Source organism: Diachasma alloeum, unplaced genomic scaffold (assembly GCF_001412515.2).
Source record: "Diachasma alloeum isolate Michigan unplaced genomic scaffold, Dall2.0 Dall_scaffold_00210, whole genome shotgun sequence".
Lineage (NCBI taxonomy): Eukaryota > Metazoa > Arthropoda > Insecta > Hymenoptera > Braconidae > Diachasma > Diachasma alloeum.
Genome location: NW_021680375.1, coordinates 289,211 through 310,783, shown reverse-complemented (window position 1 = coordinate 310,783; position 21,573 = coordinate 289,211). Strand labels below are relative to the sequence as shown.

Genomic DNA, 21,573 nt, shown 5'->3' with positions numbered 1-21,573 from the left:
TGTCGCTGCCGGCTTTGCGCCTACACCGTAGGGGAGCATATCGCAGGCGAAAACACCTTCTATTTTTTTTATCAGATAATTCTCACTCAAGCTTATACCCTTGAGGATAACACGAAATGATTAAAAAATGTATTCATCGAATGTATCATGTTATGTATCAAATTAAAAAATTAAAAAACAATTATTTTTGACTGAATTTGTTTTTTTGCAATCGCATGTTTCCGGGATTGGTGCTCGTTTTTACGGTATTTCTTGAAACTATCGTCCGTATGATGCATTAATTGTTTGTAATTTTTTTTTTTGTAACAAAAGTTTGCAATTTCCTGAGGGATGGGCAATTCCATGTAATGGGGAAGGGCTTCTGGTTTGGATTGCTTTTTTACGATTTGAATCTCGATATAATAACTTTGTAAATTAAGACAACACAAAAATTTTCAGGGTTCATGAGGGTCACTAGGGTCTCCTTTAATAAAAAATCTAATGTAACGTTTTTTGAAGGCAATCTATTCCACCTAACGTGTTCTTTCTGTAGCATTATATGATGATATATTTTATGATTACAATAAAATATATATATTTTTTAAAATTAATATAATATTTCAATCCACCGTTCTGCAAATAATTTTTATTTGTTTATAAGAGGGAAATGTTTGAAAAAATATCAATATTTTGCGAAATTTAATTTAGATAATACTGACTGGGTATGAATTTTTTCAAATTTTTTCCCTACAATTTAGTTGAAAAATTCTAAAACTGAAATTATTCAAAAGTACAGCGTAGCCCGACCGAAGGGTAGAGCTGCTTTAAAGAGTATAGACCTTTCAAACTTTTGTTGGAAAAAAAATATTAAAAAATGTTGATTAGAAAATCTAAAAAATGTCGAAAATCTAGAATCTCACCGTTACCCCTTCTCAACATGGAAGACTATAGGAACAATCGAAACCCCTTGCAGACCCCATATGAATGAGGAAGAGTGAAAATCAGAAGGAAGAAATTATTACTCAACTGTTTCATCATAAAAATGAGAAATTCTCATTTTCAATTTCTTATTTTTGCATTAAGCAATCGTGACATTAATTGAAAAAGAAAAACAGAACTAATTTCATATGTTGAATGGGTTTTTAATCGAAGGAGAGTGTAATTACTTCGAAAATTGCAAGAAAATGCTAACGAAGAGGGTATGCAAGTGAAACCGAGGGAATTCTGAAATTCAAGCAGGAGAGAAAAGTCCTCTAAAGTTCAAAGTTTATACCCATTACTTACCTCGCTATTGGAAAAATAAGCTCCTCCTCTTAGAAAGCATATTTCTTCATTATCCCTGGAGGTAGTGGAGTTTAATACTTCTCCAATCACCATTTTTCACGGAGAATTTCACTGACTCTGCTGTCTCCAATGAAGTGATGATGATAGTGTCTTCAAATAATCCTGCCGTGTCACCTATGAAAAAATTTCATAGAAAAACGTAGCGAATTCGCGGTGAGTTGACGTCACAGGCCTTTTGAGAACGTTTAAAAAATGCAATTTTTAAAAGCAAATAAATAATTATTGAGCTATTTTCCGTGTGTTTCTTTATCAAATATGGGTTCTTGGAGGCCTATATTTGAGGGAAAAAAATATAAATATAAAAAAACATGCTCCCAAACAAGATCCCAAAAAACTTCCTGAAAATCTCATTTATTCAATACTACCTCAATTACACATGAAATACATTACGATACTCATCAATACTCGCTAAAATCAGAAGATTCTGTACAAAAGTCAAAACTTGAATCAACTCCCTTCGCAAATTCATCATATTTACACCCCCTCAAACTCTCAATTCCCCAAAATTTACGCAAAAGTGTCTTCTCGATCGGCTCCAACACCACTACCCCCATCCTCCAGATCAGCAAACAGCAGGAAGTGCGCAGGTCTGTGGACCTCATGATAGAACTCCTTAGGATTAGCCAATTGCAGCTCATACTTCATGCTAGGCTCATGCCTGACCCCCATGAAGTTGTAGTTCCAGCTGCCCTGACTGGGCACCATGAAGAACCCAAGAAACCTGTCACTCAACAGCATCTGGACCTTCTCATAATGACTGGGCAGATAACCCTTGGGATTATTTCCACAGTCTGTGTTCTGTTTTCCCCATTCAAAGCCACTGGGCGTCAGTTTGTACGCAGTCAGTGAGCATGAGCCAGGGGTGAAACTGCAAGTGATGACGATCGTCTTCTCCCCGTCCCACACGGGATTCTCGGCCATGACCTTGGCATGAGTGGAAATGTCTTGGGGAGACAGTTGAGGAAGTTCGTTGGGCTGCGTGTGAATCCACCCCAGGGGCTCCATCTCCTTCAGATATTGATGATTTGGAAGGGAGTTTGGGAGATGGACCACTTGGTGGGTGCCCCACTGCGGTGGCATCACGATGCAACGAATTTCCTTGACCTGTGATGATTGAAGAAAAAGGGTAATTATGGAAAGGGGATTGTTGTTGAGAAATAGATGGGTGGAATATTAGATTGTAAATATTCTCATTTCCAAGATAATCTATATTATGGATTCATAACGTTGTTTATAGGAGCTTTGGCTCAGTGGTAGCATGTCTGCCTACTGTGCGAGAGGTTGCGGGTTCGATCCCAGCCTTGGGTGATTTTTTTCACAAACATATGTGACACGGATTTCGACCGGTAACAAGAAATTCTGTATTATCGGCGGTATCCGCAACGTGGGGCCCCAAGTTGGGACCGAATTGCCCCCGAAGAGGGACGGAAGGCCCATTTGAAACGTGAAATGATGAGAGGCTTGGAAGGAGAAAAGTCGGGCCCAACTGCACAGATGGGACTAATTCGGATCAAACTTTCTAAAATAAACAAAGTCCCAGAAAAAAAGTCCCAAAAACAACAAGTCCCAAAAATTGAATGACTATCTCAACCGACCTTACGATAGAACCCATGATTCTGCGTAGGGTAATAAATTCAGTCGATTTCGACTATTGGCCACTTCTCAATGAATATCTCAAAATCTAAGCGAGATATCAAAATTTTAGTCATGACCTTTATTGTAGCCCTCAATTCGTTCTACAAAAAAGGTCATGACGAAAATTTCGCTATCTCCCTTAGATTCGGAGATATTCATGGAAAACTCAAGACTAAATCAACTTAGATCGTTTAATCATTTCGGTACTCATCTAAATAATCTGGGAGTTGGTCCATAGTGTTATAAATCAAACTTAAAACTCACCTGTGGATTATCCGGTGGTGAAATTCCATACAAATACCCTGAGATCTGGGCCCTGAGATCAGAAATTGTGACAAATTTCTTCAGCACATTCTTCGGCAAGATGTAAGTGTACCCAGTCTCCTTGATGTCATCACTCGAGACATAGATATGATTAGTCCTAAGATGGAGATTGGTAGCTGAAATGGCCCTGACCCTCCACTCAGTCTTGCTGGAGAACGCCTGAGTCTCATAGTTAGAGGTAGTAGCCGTGATGATTTCATCCCCATGCTTGTTAACCGTTCTCGTAGTGGTCGCCGTAAGCTGTGACTGCTCCTTCGTCTGCTTCTCAATTTCCGCGATCTGCTGTCTCTGCGCAGATGGCGCTGATATCTCCATACCCAGAATGATATCCCTGATCTCGGACTGCGTTAGTGACGCGACATTCACGTTATTCTTCTTTCCATAATCCGCGAGAATGAGATCCTTCAGCTGAACCTCAACCTTGATCCACTCATCGTCCGTCAAAGACGGCCAGATGTGATGGGGCTCGGTTATGGTTGTCTTGTCAGGCTTCAGAACCACCTTAGTCCTCTCAGTATTCACATGAAGAGCCCTCAGAATGAGAATCAATCTGCTGAAGGCTGTGTATGACGAGATAGTCTTCAACCAGTCATCGTAAAGATTGAAGAGAACCATCTGGGGTTCAGTTGCCTTCAGAATAAGATCCCCAAACTTCTCGACTTTGAGACACGCCTGGAAGGGAAGCTGCAGCTCCGACCCCTTGATCACAATATTGGGGAAATCGAGAAGATGCACCTCGAGAGGATCCAACATACCCTTCCTCGTGACTATAATCTGCTTGGGCTGCTCCTCAACTGGAAGTGATCGAATCAATGCAGCGACTTCCTCAGCAGTCTTCCATTTAGCAAGCTGTCCCAAACGCTTCTGTCCCGCCCAAACTGACGTGTGAATGATCTTCAGGAACAGCTGACCTGTGCGAGGGTTGAAGATGAAGATGGCGCCGTTGATGGGCTTCGTCGTCAAATTTCCTTCGAATGTCTTGTGAATGGTGACACGATAGACGTTTGTGTCGTCAACGAACCAGATGATCTGGTTGCTGAACAGCTCTCCGTAATTCTGAGACGACAGATAAGGCTCTGTTGGTTCTGACGAGTAAAGTTGAAGGGCTTTCCTGATTCGTTCCCTCAAGACATAAAGCGCTGGATTAGCCTTCATGATCTTGGCCATAGCTTGTTGGATAAGTGGCTTGCATCCTGGGAACCAGTTACCGTAGGCCGAATGTAGATTGTAAGCGAGATCAATAGCGATGAGCAATCCTGTGGGTGAAGGATAGATAGACATGTTGTCGGACGTGTAATCCATGAACTTGGCCCTTGCGTAACGTTCAACATCGTGAGAATCGTAGTCGCCCCACCTCAGCTGTACATCGATCCAGTACTTCTGGGTCGTCACATTATCCATGACGTCTTTAGAGTCAGCAAGCAGAGAGGGACGACTGACGTTCCACTTGTAAGCTGAGAAGAGCAAGATGTCCGCACAAGACGAGTTCATCTTGTAAGACTTTCTGGGGTGAATCGTCTCCTTCTGAACGGTCTCGATCTCAAGGGCATCGAGTTCTTGATCGAAGACCTGGCAGAGATCCATGACAATGGACTCGTGGACCTTCTGCCACAAATGAGCCCTGAAGATTTGTATCAACGAGATTTTTAGAGTTGGGATCTTGCCGTGCATGAAGATACCAGTGAGGTCAAGTTGTACTTGGAAACCTACGTACACATTAGCACGATTGATGGTGGGGGACCACCAGAGGGTGAATCTTCTGTTGGGTATCTGGTTGAGACCAGATCTCTGAGCGTTCGTGAGTTTCTTGTACTTCATGGACTCTTCGAAGCCCGATGCCTTCTCCCAGAAGAGACCCTCCCAGGTGGGGAAGTAGGTCCCCTTGAAGAGAGTGTGCTCGAGAATACCTTCAACTCCACCCAGTGCTTGGATCATGTCTGTTCGGTAGTTGTTGAGGTTCCATAACTTACCGTCGTGACGCTGGTGTGTCCACCAGAAGGGATTCTGCTTCAAAACCTGGTACTGCTTGAATTCTGTACGAATGCGCCAGCCTTTGTCGTAAGCAAGGGTGTGACGATCCTTCTGGAAGAGAGTATTGATCCTGGGGATTCCTCGGTCCCATGAGTCCTCCAAGTCTTCCAAAGTCAGACGTCGATTCTGGGCATTGGCTTCCTGACGCTTCAGTGCGTACTCAGCCCAGACTCTCTGAGAGTCGATAAACTCAGACTCCCAGGGCTGAATGTATCGATAGAGATTGGGAATGAGTTGATCCTCGTCGTGAGACATTCCAGATCTGAAGTGAGTGATGCCGACATCAGTCTGTTTGGACCACCTCAGATCGCTCTGGGGGATGAGCACGTGTCCCATGGACAGCATTCCCAGACCTCCCAACTCCTTGGGGGTGTAGAAGACCACTGGAGGGAACCTCGAGGGCATCTTCGAGTTCAGTCCAATCTTGATTCTCGTCTGAATCTTATTCTCACACTTGACCAGAAGATCCAGTAGCTCTTGAGTGTTGACCACAGCCTCCCTGAAGTACGTCATCAGTCCGATGAGTGCAGTATTCCATTTGTTAACGATCTTCGTGAAGGTCGTTGATCCAGACGCCATGAGGATCTGCCTGACCCTGTTGTGGAACCTCTGTAAACTCTCGTCGTCAACCCTCAGGAAGCACTGAGCAGTCCTCTCTTTGGTCACCTCGTTCTGAAGGTTCCATACTCCATCCTTATGATTGAACTCCTCATGAGTGGTCCTGCACTTCGGCAAGATCCTGCACTCAAATCCACTCATATTGAACAACAGGTTGGGATTGTCCTTTGAGTAAACCGAGACGAAGCTGTTCTCCCATTGAATCGTCGTGGTCGATCTGGGCAAGCGATTCTTGATGTCCCAGAAGACAGCTCTTCCCAAGTTTACGTCATGCTTCATCAGCCTCATCCTGGCGTCCCTCGGCCAGCACTTCTTGTTGTTGTACCCCACGATGTTCTCGTTGTTGGGGTCAGGGTGTTCAGTGAGATACCTCTGGATCAAGTCTCTAGCCTCATCCGCTGTGAATCTCAAGAACAGGTGGATCCTGTCGACGTACCTGCAGTACAGTCTGATGGGATGAGCAGTCTCTGAGTCGGTGTCCTGGAACGTAAGGAAGTCATTGGGCATCTGAGGAGGTCCCGCCATCTCGCTTCCTCTCTGCAATCCCAGAACGAGAAGATCAAGAACCAGTCCGTAGTACTGGGCAATGAACGAGGCGAACTGCAATCCCCTGATGATACCATAAGAGTTCGTGTGGTTCATGTCCTTGTAGTTGATAACGACATTGTTCTTGGCTGTCATGTAATCAGCGATGTTATGATCGACGATCAGACGTAGAAGTCTGTTGAGAAGTGTCAAGTCAATCTTCTCGTACAGCTTCTCAAACTTCGATTCAAGGAGAACATTGCATTCCCCTTCTGAGACGTCCCAGACGTCCTGGAGATTGTTGATTCCCTGACACCATTTGTAAACGAGAAGTGGTGGAGGTTCAGTGTCTGAGGGCTTGACCCAGGGTGGAAACAATCTCCTCTTGTCAGCCTCGTACCAGAGGTACTGATCCAGGTAAGCGTCTGTTATCTTCTCAAGGGGTTCGACGTCGTAAACTGGGATGAGATGGCTGTAGAGGTCCATAAACTCGATACCGACTTCTTTGAAGGCACGCTGAGTCAAGAGATGACGTTTTATTCTGGACAAGGCTTCGTGAGGATTGTCGTACGCCTGTTCAATGAGACCGAGTTCCTCTCTCTGACTCTGATTGAGTCGTGATTTAACAGAGTAAGCTTCCTTCAGTCGTTCTAGAGCAAGAATGAGAAGCTTCGTGTCGTGTTTGTAGGAGAGTGGAGGAAACGGAATAGGCGCGAATCTCCTCGACTCCAGCCAATGAACAGTCGTTGTGTAGATGGCGACAGCTTCCTCAGGGCTGATGTAAGGCCCGTCCTTCAGGTAATTGTGCTGTCGTTCCTGTTCAGCCTTCAAGTAGAGACGAGTAAGCCTTCCCAAATTCTTCTTGCAGACTGTCTTATCAACAGTCGCTCCTCTCCTGATCCTCTCCCTGTTGTAATGAGCTGTGTTCGTCCACCAGTCAGCCTTCATCTTGACGTACCTGAGGATCATGTTCTCGATGGGAATGGGAAGACCTGGCACCTTCCACGGAATGTTAGCTTTCCAGCATCTCCAGGCCTCCGACAGATGCTGAAGGATCGTTCGAGCCTTGTTCTGCTTGATACCCTCTGGCATCATGTCAACAATATCGTGCATAACTGATGCTCTCAATTCAAGATCAAAGTGTGACTCGACTCGCTGTTTCGTCACAGTTTTGGCGACTCCCTTCGAGTGTCGTCCCTCGAACTGTCGAGACAGCAAATTGCCTAGCCATCGTTCCAACAAGGGGGTGATACCCCGCATGAAGAAGAGCCAGACCCTCCAACCTGGCGCCCAGAACCCACACCCTGGCCCCTTACCCACAGGACCGGTATTGAATCGATAGTAGATCAAATGTTTCAAGTCCTTGCACATTCTGATCTGTCTCATCAGCTTGTACTTGTACCGATACATTCCCGTCAGCTGACCAACATGAGCGAAGATGTACTGAAGGCCGTCAGCCAATTGAAACGCGTCAACATTGTTCAGTCGATACTGCACGTGGGAGTCAATTATGAGTTTGGTCAATCGAAGGATCTCTCGGCAGAGATGAAAGGCATTACCGAATCGCGACTTTTTACGCTCTTTCGTGGTCAGTGTCTTAACGGGCTTCAGATTGAAGTTGTAATCGAGGTGGAGGTAGTTCAAGTTCTTTCGGTGAATCAGAAGATTCAACATGTTGTAGCCCTGACGACAGACCTGGAGGCCTGCCTCGACCCAGTCGATGGTCGTAGTTTGGAAGAATTTGGTTGACTTGAAGGAGCGGAAGAGGTAGCGCTTCTTCTGGGGCTTGGGGTGTCGGTGTTTCAGGGCATTTAGGACGAAGTACTTGAGGAGCTTTTGGTAGCTCACCCTCACTTTGACTGGCTGCCCTGGGGGACAGTGCTCCCTGTACCAGGACTTGACCAGGGGAATGTCGATAGCGCGACGAGTGCGACCCGAGCGAGTGTTGAAGGGACGCGGTGCCCACAGGAGGGCAATACCGTTCGCGGTGTTGTCGGTGTAAAGGGGGGTCTCCTGGAGGAACGGTTGGACCTCTTCGTCCAGGGTAAAGTCCTCGTCGTCTTCGAGCACGGGCTCGATTGTTTTCAGGGAGTTACGGTGGGAGATGGGGTTTATCAGGGGATCAAAGTAAAACGCGGGGAGATCGGGGTCTTCCGTTTTTATGTAGACGACGTTTGGGGCGTGGTACCTGGAAGAAAAGCACGTGTCAAACGGTGCTCGCGATTTTTCGGCAGGGAGAAACGGATCCGGGGGGAGAGGAGGGCTATCCGGCAGAAAGTTGTTAATTATTTCAACCGTTTCTATTCATCTTCAAAAAACTCGTAACTTTTCTCTTCTTCTCGTAGCTGTTTCTTTATTAGTAACTTGTTGATAACAGTTATGAGGGGCTCAGGTGTCTGGTTATTGTCGGGTTTTTTATTATAGTTGTATTTTTAACGGAGTTTGGCACAAAAAGCTTGTGACGGGTCATTGCCCAAGGGCCTTCAGCCTAGTATTTACATATGATATACAATATTTTGATTGTAGAACAGAGAAAGAAAATAAAAGAAAAAAGAATCTTTCTACATTAACAAAAAACCCAAATCGACTTCTCGTGATAAAAGTTTGGTACTCAAAATTAAAACTCCCCAATTAAGGGTCACGAGGATCAAAATAATGGGCATAGTTTCAGAATAAGGGTCATAAGGGTCAGAATACGAGTCACGAGGATTAAATTAACAGTCCGAAATGAGAGATTAAGGGTCGTAAGGGTTAGATCAAGGACTTTAAGGGTCATATGGGTCAAATTAAGTACTGTGAGAAGTTAGGAGTTTTTTGGAGTCGAAAGTTCTCTGGGTGTCCGATGGAACTTTTTTACACAGAGGAATCACAAGTCTTGATTTTCAGGCGTACGTCACGGATATCCAGGGATTTATCCCCATGATTTACAGGAATTTATCACCAATTGTTAAGGATTTTTGATTGAGAAATTCAGTGAGGGCAAAATCACTAATTGTAAGTGACAGTGACTCATTTTATTGGGACATCGTGAATAATTTTCACAGTAGTGTCAGTGATTTTCAGAGATCCATCTCTAATTTTTGGGAATCTGTTATCAAATTTCAGTGATAAAGATCAGTGATGATCAGAATCATTGTAGGAAGTGTTCATCATCAATAATTGGTGATAGATTCTTGAAAATTGATGACATACGATAATCCCTAAAAATCAAACCTTTTTTGTGTGTGGAATTACTAGAACCGATAGAGATATTTCATACATTTTAATTCAGTGAAGAAATTATTAAAATAAATCATTTGGATTTCAAGAAGTTCAATACATGAAGAATCCTTCAATTTTGAAGTTATTATTTTGCAACCTTTAAAGAAAAAATAAACGATTTCGAAAGTTTGAAATACAATTTGTCATGAATTATCGACTGAAAATTTTTTAAAAATTGTATGAAATATTCCCATTGGTGATTATTTAATTTTGTTGGTAGTATCAGCAGTGTTCCTCTTAATTCCACGAAGAATACGAATAACAACTACCATTTATCTTCCACACTGCTAGTGATACTCTCCGAATCTCGATAAAGACCATCAAAACATTGTGTGGGTTAAGCCAAAAGATTATCAGTAAAAAAGATTTTTAAACAGAAGTTTCAGTAGCGAAGAGGTAAAAAAATAAAATGGTTTTCGTTTAAAAATGATTTTTGTTCAGATCTTGCATTCAAAAAAAATTGAATTGAGGATATGGAATTCAGAATATTTCTGTGAGCTATCGTGAGAAAATTAAAAAATTCTAAATTAATATATGAATTATGAATATATGAATTAAATATATGAATTAAATATATAAAATTGACGTATGAATTCAGCATATAATTTAATTTCAATTAATGCCTGCATTTGAAAAAAAAAAAATATGATTAATTCCATCGATTCATTAGTCAACAATCAAAGAAAAACTCGGTCAGCACATATTCAACCCCTTCACCACTGAATCTTCCCCAAGAAAAATCGAGAATTGTCCTCAATACTGTCCTCAACTCACCAAGACAGATGGACAAAGTGTGGCATGTTGTTGTACAAATAAGGAAAGGCAATCCTGTACTCAGTCCTGATGGGCTGTCTGATAATGATCTTGTTGATGTCATTGAACTCGTTCCAGTCCTCATCGGCAGCATTGGAGTCCTTGACCAGAGGCTCAAACTTGGGACCCCCAGGAATAGCCATGTTCAGGGCTTTCGCTGTGAAGAACGACTTGGGGTCGAATAGATAGAAGAAGTTCTGGTCCACGAGATCAGTTAAGAGGGAATTCGCCAGACGGTAGAGGGTCGCCATCTGGGGGAGGGTGAGGTTCCATCGACGGTAGGTTGACCCATTCACATGTCTAGAAATTAGAGAAACTAATCTTAAAAATGTATCAAGAGTTCTTGAACAGTTCCTGATGCCCTTTTTCCTCCCAGATTCGATGTTCCTTTTTTCAATTAATTGTTTATAATCGTTCTCATTGCAAAAATTAATACGATCGGCGAGAATCACATGTCCCAATTTATCAGCTGTTAAATTTTCAGATAACAATAAATGATTTATTCATGCTCTAATTCCTATGCTCACTGAATAAGATTTTAATCTTAATTACAATTCAATTCCTTCTAGAACACACTTTAGAGTGTGAATTTCTGGAATTCAATGTTTGTTGATACTCTGGTAAAAGTGCGTGCTCACACTGTTATCAATTTTTAGTTTGTTCACACGGTAATTCAATTAATCTGTTGTTCATCTCATCAATATAATTCCGTGCTTAGAATATTGTCATCTCGTGTTTTCAGCACCAAATTAAAAATGAAAACGATTTGGAATATTGAGTCACAGCTTCTTGTTATTCATATCAGAAATTTTGTATTTGGATATTAATATTATTTGTTCAAAGTGAAAAAATCGATCATCATTTTCACTATATTGCATTCAGATTCTCCTATCCTTAACGTCAAAAATGTGAGATAATCTCATAATTTTAGCTGTTAATTCAAATCGACTTTGTTCGAAGAAAACCTTAGTAAACGCAATATTAAAAAAGTAAAATTATTCTTTTTTCCTCTGACCTAAATAATTTGAACAATTATGATTCGTTTATTCATGTTTCATAGAATGGTATTCAATTCTCTTTTATTTGTCTGACGGGCTTCATGAAAACCGCCTTACTTTCCCCATTCGTTTGAGATATTGCCGATGTTTTTATTTTTGAAAGAATTCTCTGGTTTTTGATCAGATTAGCGTTTGATCCAACCACAGGACATTGCCAGCCTCGTCCAGGACGAGCCGCAAAGCCCTGTGGCAGCCAGCCCACATGTACGACTGGTTTCAGGACCCCTACGCACTTCATCATATCAAAATTAATATTTTCCAACTAAATTATCGTCTGGAACAAAGTTTATTTGACACCGTGTTTTTTAACTTGCGATTTTTTAAGGATATCTCAGGAAGCTGAAGGGATATCGAGTCGAATCTAATTTCCTCAAACAGCCGGGAAAATTTCCGATCTCAACCTTTGGTCATAAACCCCTCCACCCCCTCTCTGCTCCTCAAAATCTAAATTTTTCATTTTAACACCCAAAAACGTTTTCCACCGATATTTCTTCGAATTCTTGATGAAAAAGGGCCCATGACCAGGGTTTTGGATCGGAAATATCCCTGCTCACTCATTGACATCATTTGTACCTCGATATCTTCCCCAGTTCCTGAGAAAAATTAAAAAAAAAACAAATCGACTGAACTTACTTCGTCCCAACCAGTGGCTTGTGTTCGTAAAACCAATTGGCAACACTGGCATCCTCCTCAGAATCCAACTCGATCTGAATGGCCTCCAGTGGCTCAACATCTAGAACATTGTCAGCATAGTCTAGTGGAGGTTCCTCATCATCAAACGGCGGAAACCTCATTCGCTTGAAGTGCCTTCTGTCCCTCTTCTCTCGTCTCATCATGATCCACATGGTGCCCCACTGGGCTATGTAGACCGGCTCGATCACCCAGGGGATCTCATTCACAAAGGTGATGGCACCAGTGATGTGGTAGAGGACCTTAAAATGATTAAAACAAACTTTTAATCCCAAAAATTCGTGTCTGAATGTCAAAATGAAAATTAGTCAATTTGAGTCGAATTTATCCAGCGAGTATCTCTGAAAGTATCAGGTTTAGAGAAAAAAGTGATAAGACATTTTTTGTGGGGAATTTAATACTCTACAAAAAATGTTTCATCATATTTTGCGCTAGACCCACTCCCTGCTGAGATATCTCCAAAAAAACTACGAAAAAAGTGAGAAAATTACTTTGACATCTCTGATCTGCTCCCAGGGCATGGGCATGTTCTCCAAGAGCTTCATGACAGCGTGAGGCATGTACTTGAGTGCCCCCAGGTACACTCTCTTATCATGTCGATACTTCCTGCTGCTCATGTCCCCATGATCCCTGATGATCTTCCTGATGTGCTCAGGGGGCATGTCCTCTTTCTGTGCATCAACGAAACCAAATTTACGCTTTTCTGCGAAGCGTTTCGACTGCAGTTGCTGCCACTTCTGGGCCTTCTCCTGGAGCTTGTCCTCGGAGAGGACCTCAGGCTGCTTTGGCAATTGGGGAAGGGGCGGGCCTGTGGCCATCGCCTGCATGTGAGCGTGGTGGGCAGCCTGGGCGTGCGCTGCTGCTTGAGCGTGTGCCTGGGCTGCTGCCAGCTGGGCGTGCGCCTGCTGCTGGGCCATCATCGTCGCCCAGGGGTTCGGGCCCAGCAGGTGGTAGGGGGGAATCGACATTGTGATTCCTCTTATTCTGCAAGTGATAAGAAACGTTTTTAGGACTTTGGGGATATCCAAGAACTTTGGCTATTTCTTCTCCAGTGAAATGCTTTTCTACTTTTGAAGTCGAACATCAGAGCATTCATTTGAGCCCCATTTGACCTGTTTCCGGACACTATGTAATGATTTTATTGATTAAACTTTGCAGCTCTGAATTTGGATCTCGATATTGAACCGATGCGAAACATTTTAAAAATCTGACACATGTGGGAAATTGCTCTTGTACTGCATATAGTATAGTTATTTTTCCTAATAAATTAGCAATGTGCTTCCGAATGGTTATTTTGCACATCATTTTCTTCTGTCATGTATAATTCATTGTTTATTTCATTTTATTAAATTGAATAAGATTTCTTTTCAACTAATTTGGTGTTGGTAGACTATACGGTCCCTTTCTCAATATAAATTTTATATTTGGGAATTTTTGGGTCCTGGGTAACGCCAAGAGCTGGTAAGGCTCGTAATTCGATGCTTTACCATGCTCGGGAATTTAGAAAGTGACTATTTTGAAATTAATTTATTAAAATAAATTTGCCTTATGAAGGAAGGTGCGAAATGGGAGGTCCCGTACACCTACCCGGCCACTTATATAATTATATAAAGTGTTCCGAAGAGTCCTAAATTCACCTCTGGCAATCTACTCCCCATGTGACAATTTCTGGCAGGGTATCTGGCAGGGGTACGTATTGTCTACCAAAACCCCTAATTCTGTCAGTTTTTCAACTTAGTTGAATGTTATCATCATCATTATTCTTATTATCCCTTTCTTCTATACAACCGATTGTCTTTTTTACGGTTCTATCTCTCCCCTCAGCCCTTCGATAAAATGTTAATAGAAAAATTTTATTTGTACATGCTTGAATGAATTTGAAACATCACATTTGAAGAAACCATCAGAAAGCTCACTTTCAGGGAAATTCATGAAAAATTCGAAATTTTCAACAATCATAAAAATCAAATCAACCAATATAGCTATCGTAATCATCTTTTAACTTCGAACTTAATGGCATTGAAACAAGCATTTTAAGCTATGATTGAATTCATTTGAAGCATGATATTCAAAGATATCCCCGGAATTCTGATTTTCAAAAAATACAAAATTTTTGCAAATTTTCAAATAAATCAAAATAACGATTATTGCTATCGCCTTCATCTTCGAACTCGGTCAAAAGGACATCCAAACAAATTTTTTAAGCCATCATTCAATCAATTCAGAACATTTTTTTTAGTTATAGTGGGACAACCGATTTTAGAAAAAATTAGAAAATTTAAAAAACTAGTCGATGAATTAAATTTTATTTAATGACGATTGATGGGACTCAACAATACCTACATTTAAAAAAAAGGTTCAATTCCATGCATTCGTAATGTGAACAATGCATTTCAAGGAATTGTTTTTGGAGGATTTTTTGAGGTTTTTGATCAGAATTAGCGTTTGATCCAACCACAGGACGTTGCCAGCCTCGTCCAGGACGAGCCACAAGGCCCTGTGGCAGCCGACCCACATGTACGGTTGGTTTCAGGACCCCTACGCACTTCATCATTTCCAAAACATGTACTTCTCCCACTTTAAAACCTCAAGAAATTGATTTTTCAATGGGGGAAATATATTTTAAAACATCTCTTCAAAATATCCAAAAACCACTCTATTCATATTTCAATCTTAAAAGACCCAAACCGAATAAACAAAATCAGATTTCCCAAGAACTTATGCCAAATCCCCCTAAAACTTACTCAACCCTTAAAAAAACGAAAGATGGCCCTCACTTGTAATTCCAAAAAAGTTTCATAAGAAAACACCTCACCGTCCCCAAAAAATTTCAATCACCAAATTTTCAATTTCCTCCAAAACTCACGAAAAAAAAAATTTCCATATGCCCCCCACCCCTTACAAATCAGAGTACTAACCAATGAGGAGAAAAAATAATAATCCACAACCAAACAAATGAAAAATCAACTCCCGGAATCCAACAAAAATTCCCAGAACCCATTTGCAGCGACTTTTTCTCATATTCTCCCTCATAACCCCCGAAAAACACTCAACATCCACAAAAAATGTTCCCTCGCCAACGATTGCCAAACGCCGACACGAGACCGCCTCTCCCTCCCCCAAAACCCCCCTCAAAAGCCCAAATCTTCAAAAAAAAAAATCACTCACCTCTCTCCAGCAATAAATCCCCCTTACGATCGCATAATAACAATTAATCCGAGCCAAATAAACAAATTCAGCCCAAAAAACTCATGCCAAATCCCCTTAAACTTCATCAACCCTAAAAAAACGACGAAAAAAATTGTCTCGTACGAAAATACCCCACCCGCCCCAAAAAATATTCAATTTACTCCAAAACTCACGAAAAATAAATGTTTCCATATGCCCCCCGCCCCTCAGAACTGGAAATACTAACCAATGAGAAAAAATAATAATCCACAACCAAACAAATGAAAAATCAACTCCCGAAACCCAACAGAAATTCCCAGAACCCATTTGCAGCGACTTTTTCTCATATTCTCCCTCACAACCCCAGAAAAACACTCAACATCCACAAAAAATGTTCCCTCGCCAACGATTGCCAAACGCCGACACGAGACCGCCTCTCCCTCCCCCAAAACCCCCCTCAAAAGCCCAAATCCTCAAAAAAAAAATCACTCACCTCTCTCCAGCAGTAAATCCCCCTTACGATCGCATAATAACAATTAATCCGAGCCAAATAAACAAATTCAGCCCAAAAAACTCATGCCGCTGACGAATCTTCAACGTTAGCATCCGCCATATTGGATTTTGCGGCGTGGACGCCCGGGGCAAAATGGCGGCCGCCTGCAGGGCCGTTTTCACGTGAAAAATCGTTCGAAAATCGAATTTTCCCTCGTGAAAACAGGACCTTCTCTTGTTTATATATCCCGAAGCCGCGGGTTCGACCCTGGAGAGTCAGTTGGAGTCAGTAGAAGCCGCTGATATATAAAGGGTAATTGCACGGTTTGAATGCATTTCTTGAATGTCATCGTGTGAATTCCGCAGAAATCGTTGTTCTCGATTTTTTTCGAAACGGTTTTCTCGCCGGGAATTGGGGGGACATTCTTCGAGGGGTGAAAATGCTGTTTTATACCCTGTTGGGGGGTTACGTGCTGAGCTCGGTTATTTTGTTTAAGTACCCGATGTTAATTCATAAGAAGAAGAAAATTAAATTTCGGTGCAGACACATCAGCCATCGAGGAGGTGAGTTATTTTGGATTTTTTGGGGGCGGAGAGGGTGAGGAGTTGCTCTATTCCTAACAATAAGTTTTTATTGAACGCACTAGAGATAAATAAATAAATAAATAAGTAACTGCATATATCTTGACGCCGTTGCTCTGTTACAGGGGCTGGGGAGAGCTATGAAAACACCATGAGTGCATTTCGAAGGTAAAGATGGAATTTTCTTGAGTTAAACAAGACTTTTATTTGTGAAATCCGTTAGGATAATTGATAATTCAGTAACTTCCTATAGTTAATTTCGCCGTTTGGAATTTAAAGGGAAAAACTGCCTTCATATTGTAACGAAATCGAATGTTTAATTTGTCAATACTCCTCCCTCTTGATGAAATAAATAAATGTCTGCATGATTTTTTTTTGTTATTCTATTGTTCTGATGTTATTCAAAACACAGAACAGATCAATTCAACTTTTCCTGTATTGATTTAATCAATTAATTAAATAAATAAATCCACCCCTTTATTCAATTTCCCGTCTGTTTGTTACAAAATAATTTTTACTTCGGAGATTCTCTGTGACAATTTCTCTTAAACTTCAATCTTCTGTCTTGGATTTGCATTGTTTAAAGTAGCTCTACCCTTCGGCTACGCTGTACTTTTGGATATTTTCAGTTAAAAAATTTTTCAACTAAATTGCATGGAAAAAAATTGCAAAAATTCATACCCTGTCAGTATTATCTAAATTAAATTTCGCAAAATATTGATATTTTTTCAAACATTTCCCTCTTATAAATAAATAAGAAAACTTGTTCGCAAACCGGTGGATTATTTTTTATGAGGTGTAAAAAAAAATCTTGATTTTTTCACAGCTAATGAAAAAAAAATCAGTTTTTAATCTTTGATTACAATGGAAATGTTGATTTTCACATAAGACACTGGGTTAAATCCTGATTTTTAAACATTTCTTCTTTGAAAAACCAAAGCGATAATTAAATTGAGAAAAAAATGAGAATTCCGAATCTAATCGAGTTTTCTGCAATTTTTTTGCAGTTTTCAATAATCTTTGAATTTACCGTAAGGATAGAGCTACTTTAAGAGTCGTTGCAGAAGTCATAATTCTCTTCCGAGTGTAACATTTGAAATTCTAATTTCAGTGTTGTTAAACAAATTCAGAATTAATTTCCAAGTTGATGAGGGCTATCCCATTTTATTCTGCATTGTCCTATCTCTTATTCGTAATTGTTAGAGTAATTGATTGAATTGTCAAATATTTCTCTTAATCGATCAATTTATGATCGAATTTGTAAGAAATTAATCGTTCAGATAGTGATTTTCTTTATTTTATTTAGAGTTCTTTAGTTTATTCGTAGTTTTTTGATGAATATCTTCAAATTATTTGGTTTATTTGCAATGCAGAGCTGTGGAGATCGGCACAGAGATGTTGGAATTGGACTGCCACCTCACAAAAGATGAGGAAGTCGTTGTTTCCCACGATCAGAACCTCTTCAGGAGCACTGGGCTCAACAAAAACATCAGCGAAGTCAATTATACAGATTTACCTCTCTTGAAACCTTGTCTGCCCATCGATTTCGATCCAGGTGAGGTTCTCAGCCCTTTTTAACCCTTCAGAAACCTCAATTATAATTTTTCCATGAAAAAAAAAAAATATTTTAATTTTTCCAATCAAAAAATTTTAATTTTTCACGTGAAAATAATTTCCTTTTTCCATTCAATCAATTCAATTATCTGTTTATCTCAATTATCGAGACAATTTAATTTTCTTCCAATGATTTAGTTATTCTTAAATTAAAAAATTTATTTCAAAATGAGAAAAAAATTGTTAAAAACATGTTTTTAACTTCAAAATACGTAAAAAATCACTTTTACTAATATTGAAAAGACTAAACAATGGCGATTTTTTTTATTATGCATTTTTAATTTTGCAATTGTCATGAATCCCAGAAATTAATCAATTGTTTGCATTAAAAGTAATTTATTGTTTGATTAATTTTGTAATAATTGGATAATTAATGAATTTATTTCGATGTTCCTGTTGTAGAAGTGGAATACGTGGGATCAGCCAACGAATCAGACCGAAAATTTCCGCTCCTCAAAGAAGTATTCGACGCATTCCCGGAACTTCCCATAAATATTGACATAAAAATCAACGATGACAGACTAATTTCGAAGGTCTCAGACTTGATTAAGCAGTACAATCGTGAGGAGTACACAGTGTGGGGTAATTTCAGCAATGAAATAACTCAGAAATGCTACAAAACAGTCAGTAAACCGCTCTCCACACTCCACACAACCCTCAAAACAAAAATTAACATTTTTAACATTTTTTTCTTCTGCAGAATCCAAACGTTAATTTATTCTTCTCGATGAAGCGAGTGACAACTCTCATACTTCTGATGTACTCTGGACTCTTGCCATTCGTTTCCCTCAAGGAGACTCACCTAGAGATATTTTTACCCTCAATCTACCTCAGGTAATCGAAAAACAAAATCTTCTTCTATTTTTTTTTCCACAAAATTTGAATTACAAATTTCTTGAATTGGTTTTTCTTGAATATCTCGAGAACAGAAAGAGCCAGAAGATTCAATCAAAATTCATTGAAAAGCCAGGAAAATTTCCGATCCAGAACTCCCCTTATAAACCCGTTTTGCCCCGGAACTTCAAAGGATACAGCAAAGAATCCGTTTTTTAAGCTGAAAAAGTTTTTCACTGTTATGAGAAGATTTAGAGGAGATACAGAGGCTCAACACCAGAGGATTTCATCGGAAATTTTCCTGGCTTTCAAATGCAATAATTTTTATTCGTCCACCCCTTCCGGTTCTTGAAATATTCAAGATGAAAGGATTTTAATAATGAAGTGGTGAAACAGACTTCCACTTAACAATCAGTTTTTCATGAATATCTCAAGATCTAAAGAAGATATCGAAATTTTCATCTGAACCATTTTTGTAGGGCGAAAAAATGCCCGCAGAAAATGTCAAAACAAAAATTTGGTATCTCCCTTAGATCCTGAGATATCGCCAAAAAAACAATCGACAAATTAATGTTTCACCACTTCATTATTGAATTAATAATGGATAACTACAATAAAATAATTGTTTCCGTTATCGATTGTTTCCCAGAAGAAAAGGGGGTCTGTCAGCAACATTTCTACCTCTCCACAAAGTCGTCTGTCACATGACGAATTTGTTATTAATGAGGCCATGTTTATTCAATCATTTACAAGCACGTGGCATTCACGTAAGTATAGTATCTCATGACTTATTCATGGCCAAACAGACGACTAAAAAATTATGTATACCTTCGTCACTAACAAAAACACGTGGAGGAACAATGGAAGCCCATTGACAACTGCTGAAAAAATTGACGACAGTTTTTTAGCATTTTATTATTCTCTGATAAGATTTTTTTAAATTAAAAATTCATGAGATACTTTTTTTCAGGTTTATTTCTGGGTTTTGAACAGAGAAGAAGAGTACGAATGTGCATTTAGACTAGGCGCAACGGGGGTAATGACGGATTATCCCACGAAATTGAAGACATTTTTAAACAACAATTACGAGTTGAACTATGAAAAAAATTGATTGAGATTTTTTAAGTAGTCTAGTAAGGTTTTCAACATTCAATCTACGATACATTCGATTATCAGCACAATTCTAGTCTCTAAGGCCACTGCTTTGTACATAAATAATTTATTTATGGTTTTAATTGTTCGTATTGTTGTTTCTAGGGGTTTTTAAGGGCTTGTGATAGAGTTTAATCTCGGAAAATTAAAATTTACATTAACTTGATGATATTTTCGATAATTTCTTTGAAAATGTTTCTCATTTGTCTCAAAAAAGGGAGAATTTATTAACGCAAACGAAAATGACGTTTTGGAACATGAGAAAAAATATTCTATATGGATTTGAAATTTTTAATAATTAAGAATTGAGAATTTGTTATAAATTATTTTAAAAAACATAGCTTTTGGAGACTCTATTCTGTCGCTTGGATGTTCTCGCAGTATTCCGACGCTTTTTCCACTGCACAAATGAAAAAATAATGTAAAAAGTTCTTATTCTACTAGGGTTGATAGACTCAACTCTCGAAATCTCTGGAATGATATTCTTATTTATTTAATACAAAATTATGAAATTACAAAACTACTTCATATAACTTTGTTCGATAATTTTCTCCCTCTCTCCAATAAATATATTATTGCTCTAATGGAATTGAATATCTATGAATATTCATAAAATGAATAAAAATTGAATTCTCTAAATTTGGCTTGACAAATCTTCATGATAAATTTTAAAAACACCGCACCCTCAGATCTGCATATAATTCTCAAAATCATTGATTGAAGATCATGGATGAGCAATAATCCCTCGTGTATTTCAGCAATTGCTTGAATTTAAAAAAAATTAATGTGAAACAAGTGGGAAATTGCTCTTGTCTTCATATTTTTGTTATTTTTGGTAATGAATTAGCAATACGCTTCTGAATGGTCCCTTTGCACATCATTTTCTCCTACGGCATATAATTCATTGTTTATTTTATGTTATTAAATTGAATGAGATTCATTTTTAAACAATTGAGTCAGATCTTCAACTTAGCTGAGTGCTATCATCATCATTATTCTTATTATCCCTTTCTTTCGGACAACTGATTGTCTTTTTTACGGTCCTATCACTCCCCTCACCCATTTGTTGCTTCACGGGCTGACATTCTCGTCCTAACTACGTGGCATTTACTTCAGGAGCTGTATTTCCTGTTCACGTTTCGGTGTTTACATTTTCGTTCAACGGTTTCCTAGTCATTGAAATTGGCTTTTTTATCGGCTCTGCATTCCACAGGTTTGTCGTCTACATAAGCCACGTTTAGGCCGTTGTTGTCGATTATTATTAATATATGATGGCAAATTCGAAATTTGCAACAATCATCGCAAAAATAAAATCAACAGATATCGCTATCATAATTATCGTTCAACTTCGACAGTGTGGCATTGAAACTAACATTTTAAGCTATAATTGAATTCATTTGAAGCATGATATCTCAAGCTATCCCCGGAATTCCGATTTTCAAAAAATACAAAA

General features: G+C 39.6%; 2 protein-coding genes across 5 annotated transcripts; one reads left to right on the top strand and one right to left on the bottom strand.

Annotated features, from left to right (window-relative positions):
* Nucleotides 1–1,658: 1,658 nt before the first annotated feature.
* Nucleotides 1,659–16,043, bottom strand: LOC107036671 (pre-mRNA-processing-splicing factor 8). Of its 2 annotated transcripts, none has more exons than XM_015254784.1 (6): nucleotides 15,940–16,043; nucleotides 12,770–13,262; nucleotides 12,222–12,520; nucleotides 10,492–10,830; nucleotides 3,223–8,644; nucleotides 1,659–2,427 (listed from the first exon to the last, which is right to left on the bottom strand). In XM_015254784.1, the coding sequence occupies exons 2-6, from the start codon at nucleotides 13,244–13,246 to the stop codon at nucleotides 1,831–1,833; spliced, it is 7,134 nt and encodes a 2,377-aa protein (XP_015110270.1). In that variant the 5' UTR covers nucleotides 13,247–13,262; nucleotides 15,940–16,043; the 3' UTR covers nucleotides 1,659–1,830. The 2 variants fall into 2 exon arrangements, with proteins under 2 accessions (XP_015110270.1, XP_015110269.1); XM_015254783.1 differs by lacking the exon at nucleotides 15,940–16,043 and adding an exon at nucleotides 15,447–15,534.
* A 161-nt stretch (nucleotides 16,044–16,204) lies between these two features.
* On the top strand, nucleotides 16,205–20,643 carry LOC107036702 (lysophospholipase D GDPD1). 3 transcript variants are annotated; one of them, XM_015254829.1, is made up of 7 exons: nucleotides 16,205–16,502; nucleotides 16,646–16,688; nucleotides 17,894–18,075; nucleotides 18,537–18,757; nucleotides 18,835–18,968; nucleotides 19,621–19,735; nucleotides 19,939–20,643. In XM_015254829.1, the coding sequence occupies exons 1-7, from the start codon at nucleotides 16,379–16,381 to the stop codon at nucleotides 20,077–20,079; spliced, it is 960 nt and encodes a 319-aa protein (XP_015110315.1). In that variant the 5' UTR covers nucleotides 16,205–16,378; the 3' UTR covers nucleotides 20,080–20,643. The 3 variants fall into 3 exon arrangements, with proteins under 3 accessions (XP_015110315.1, XP_015110314.1, XP_015110317.1); XM_015254828.1 differs by having other exon boundaries at nucleotides 19,618–19,735; XM_015254831.1 differs by lacking the exon at nucleotides 16,646–16,688 and having other exon boundaries at nucleotides 16,418–16,502; nucleotides 19,618–19,735.
* The last annotated feature ends 930 nt before the right edge of the window (nucleotides 20,644–21,573 follow it).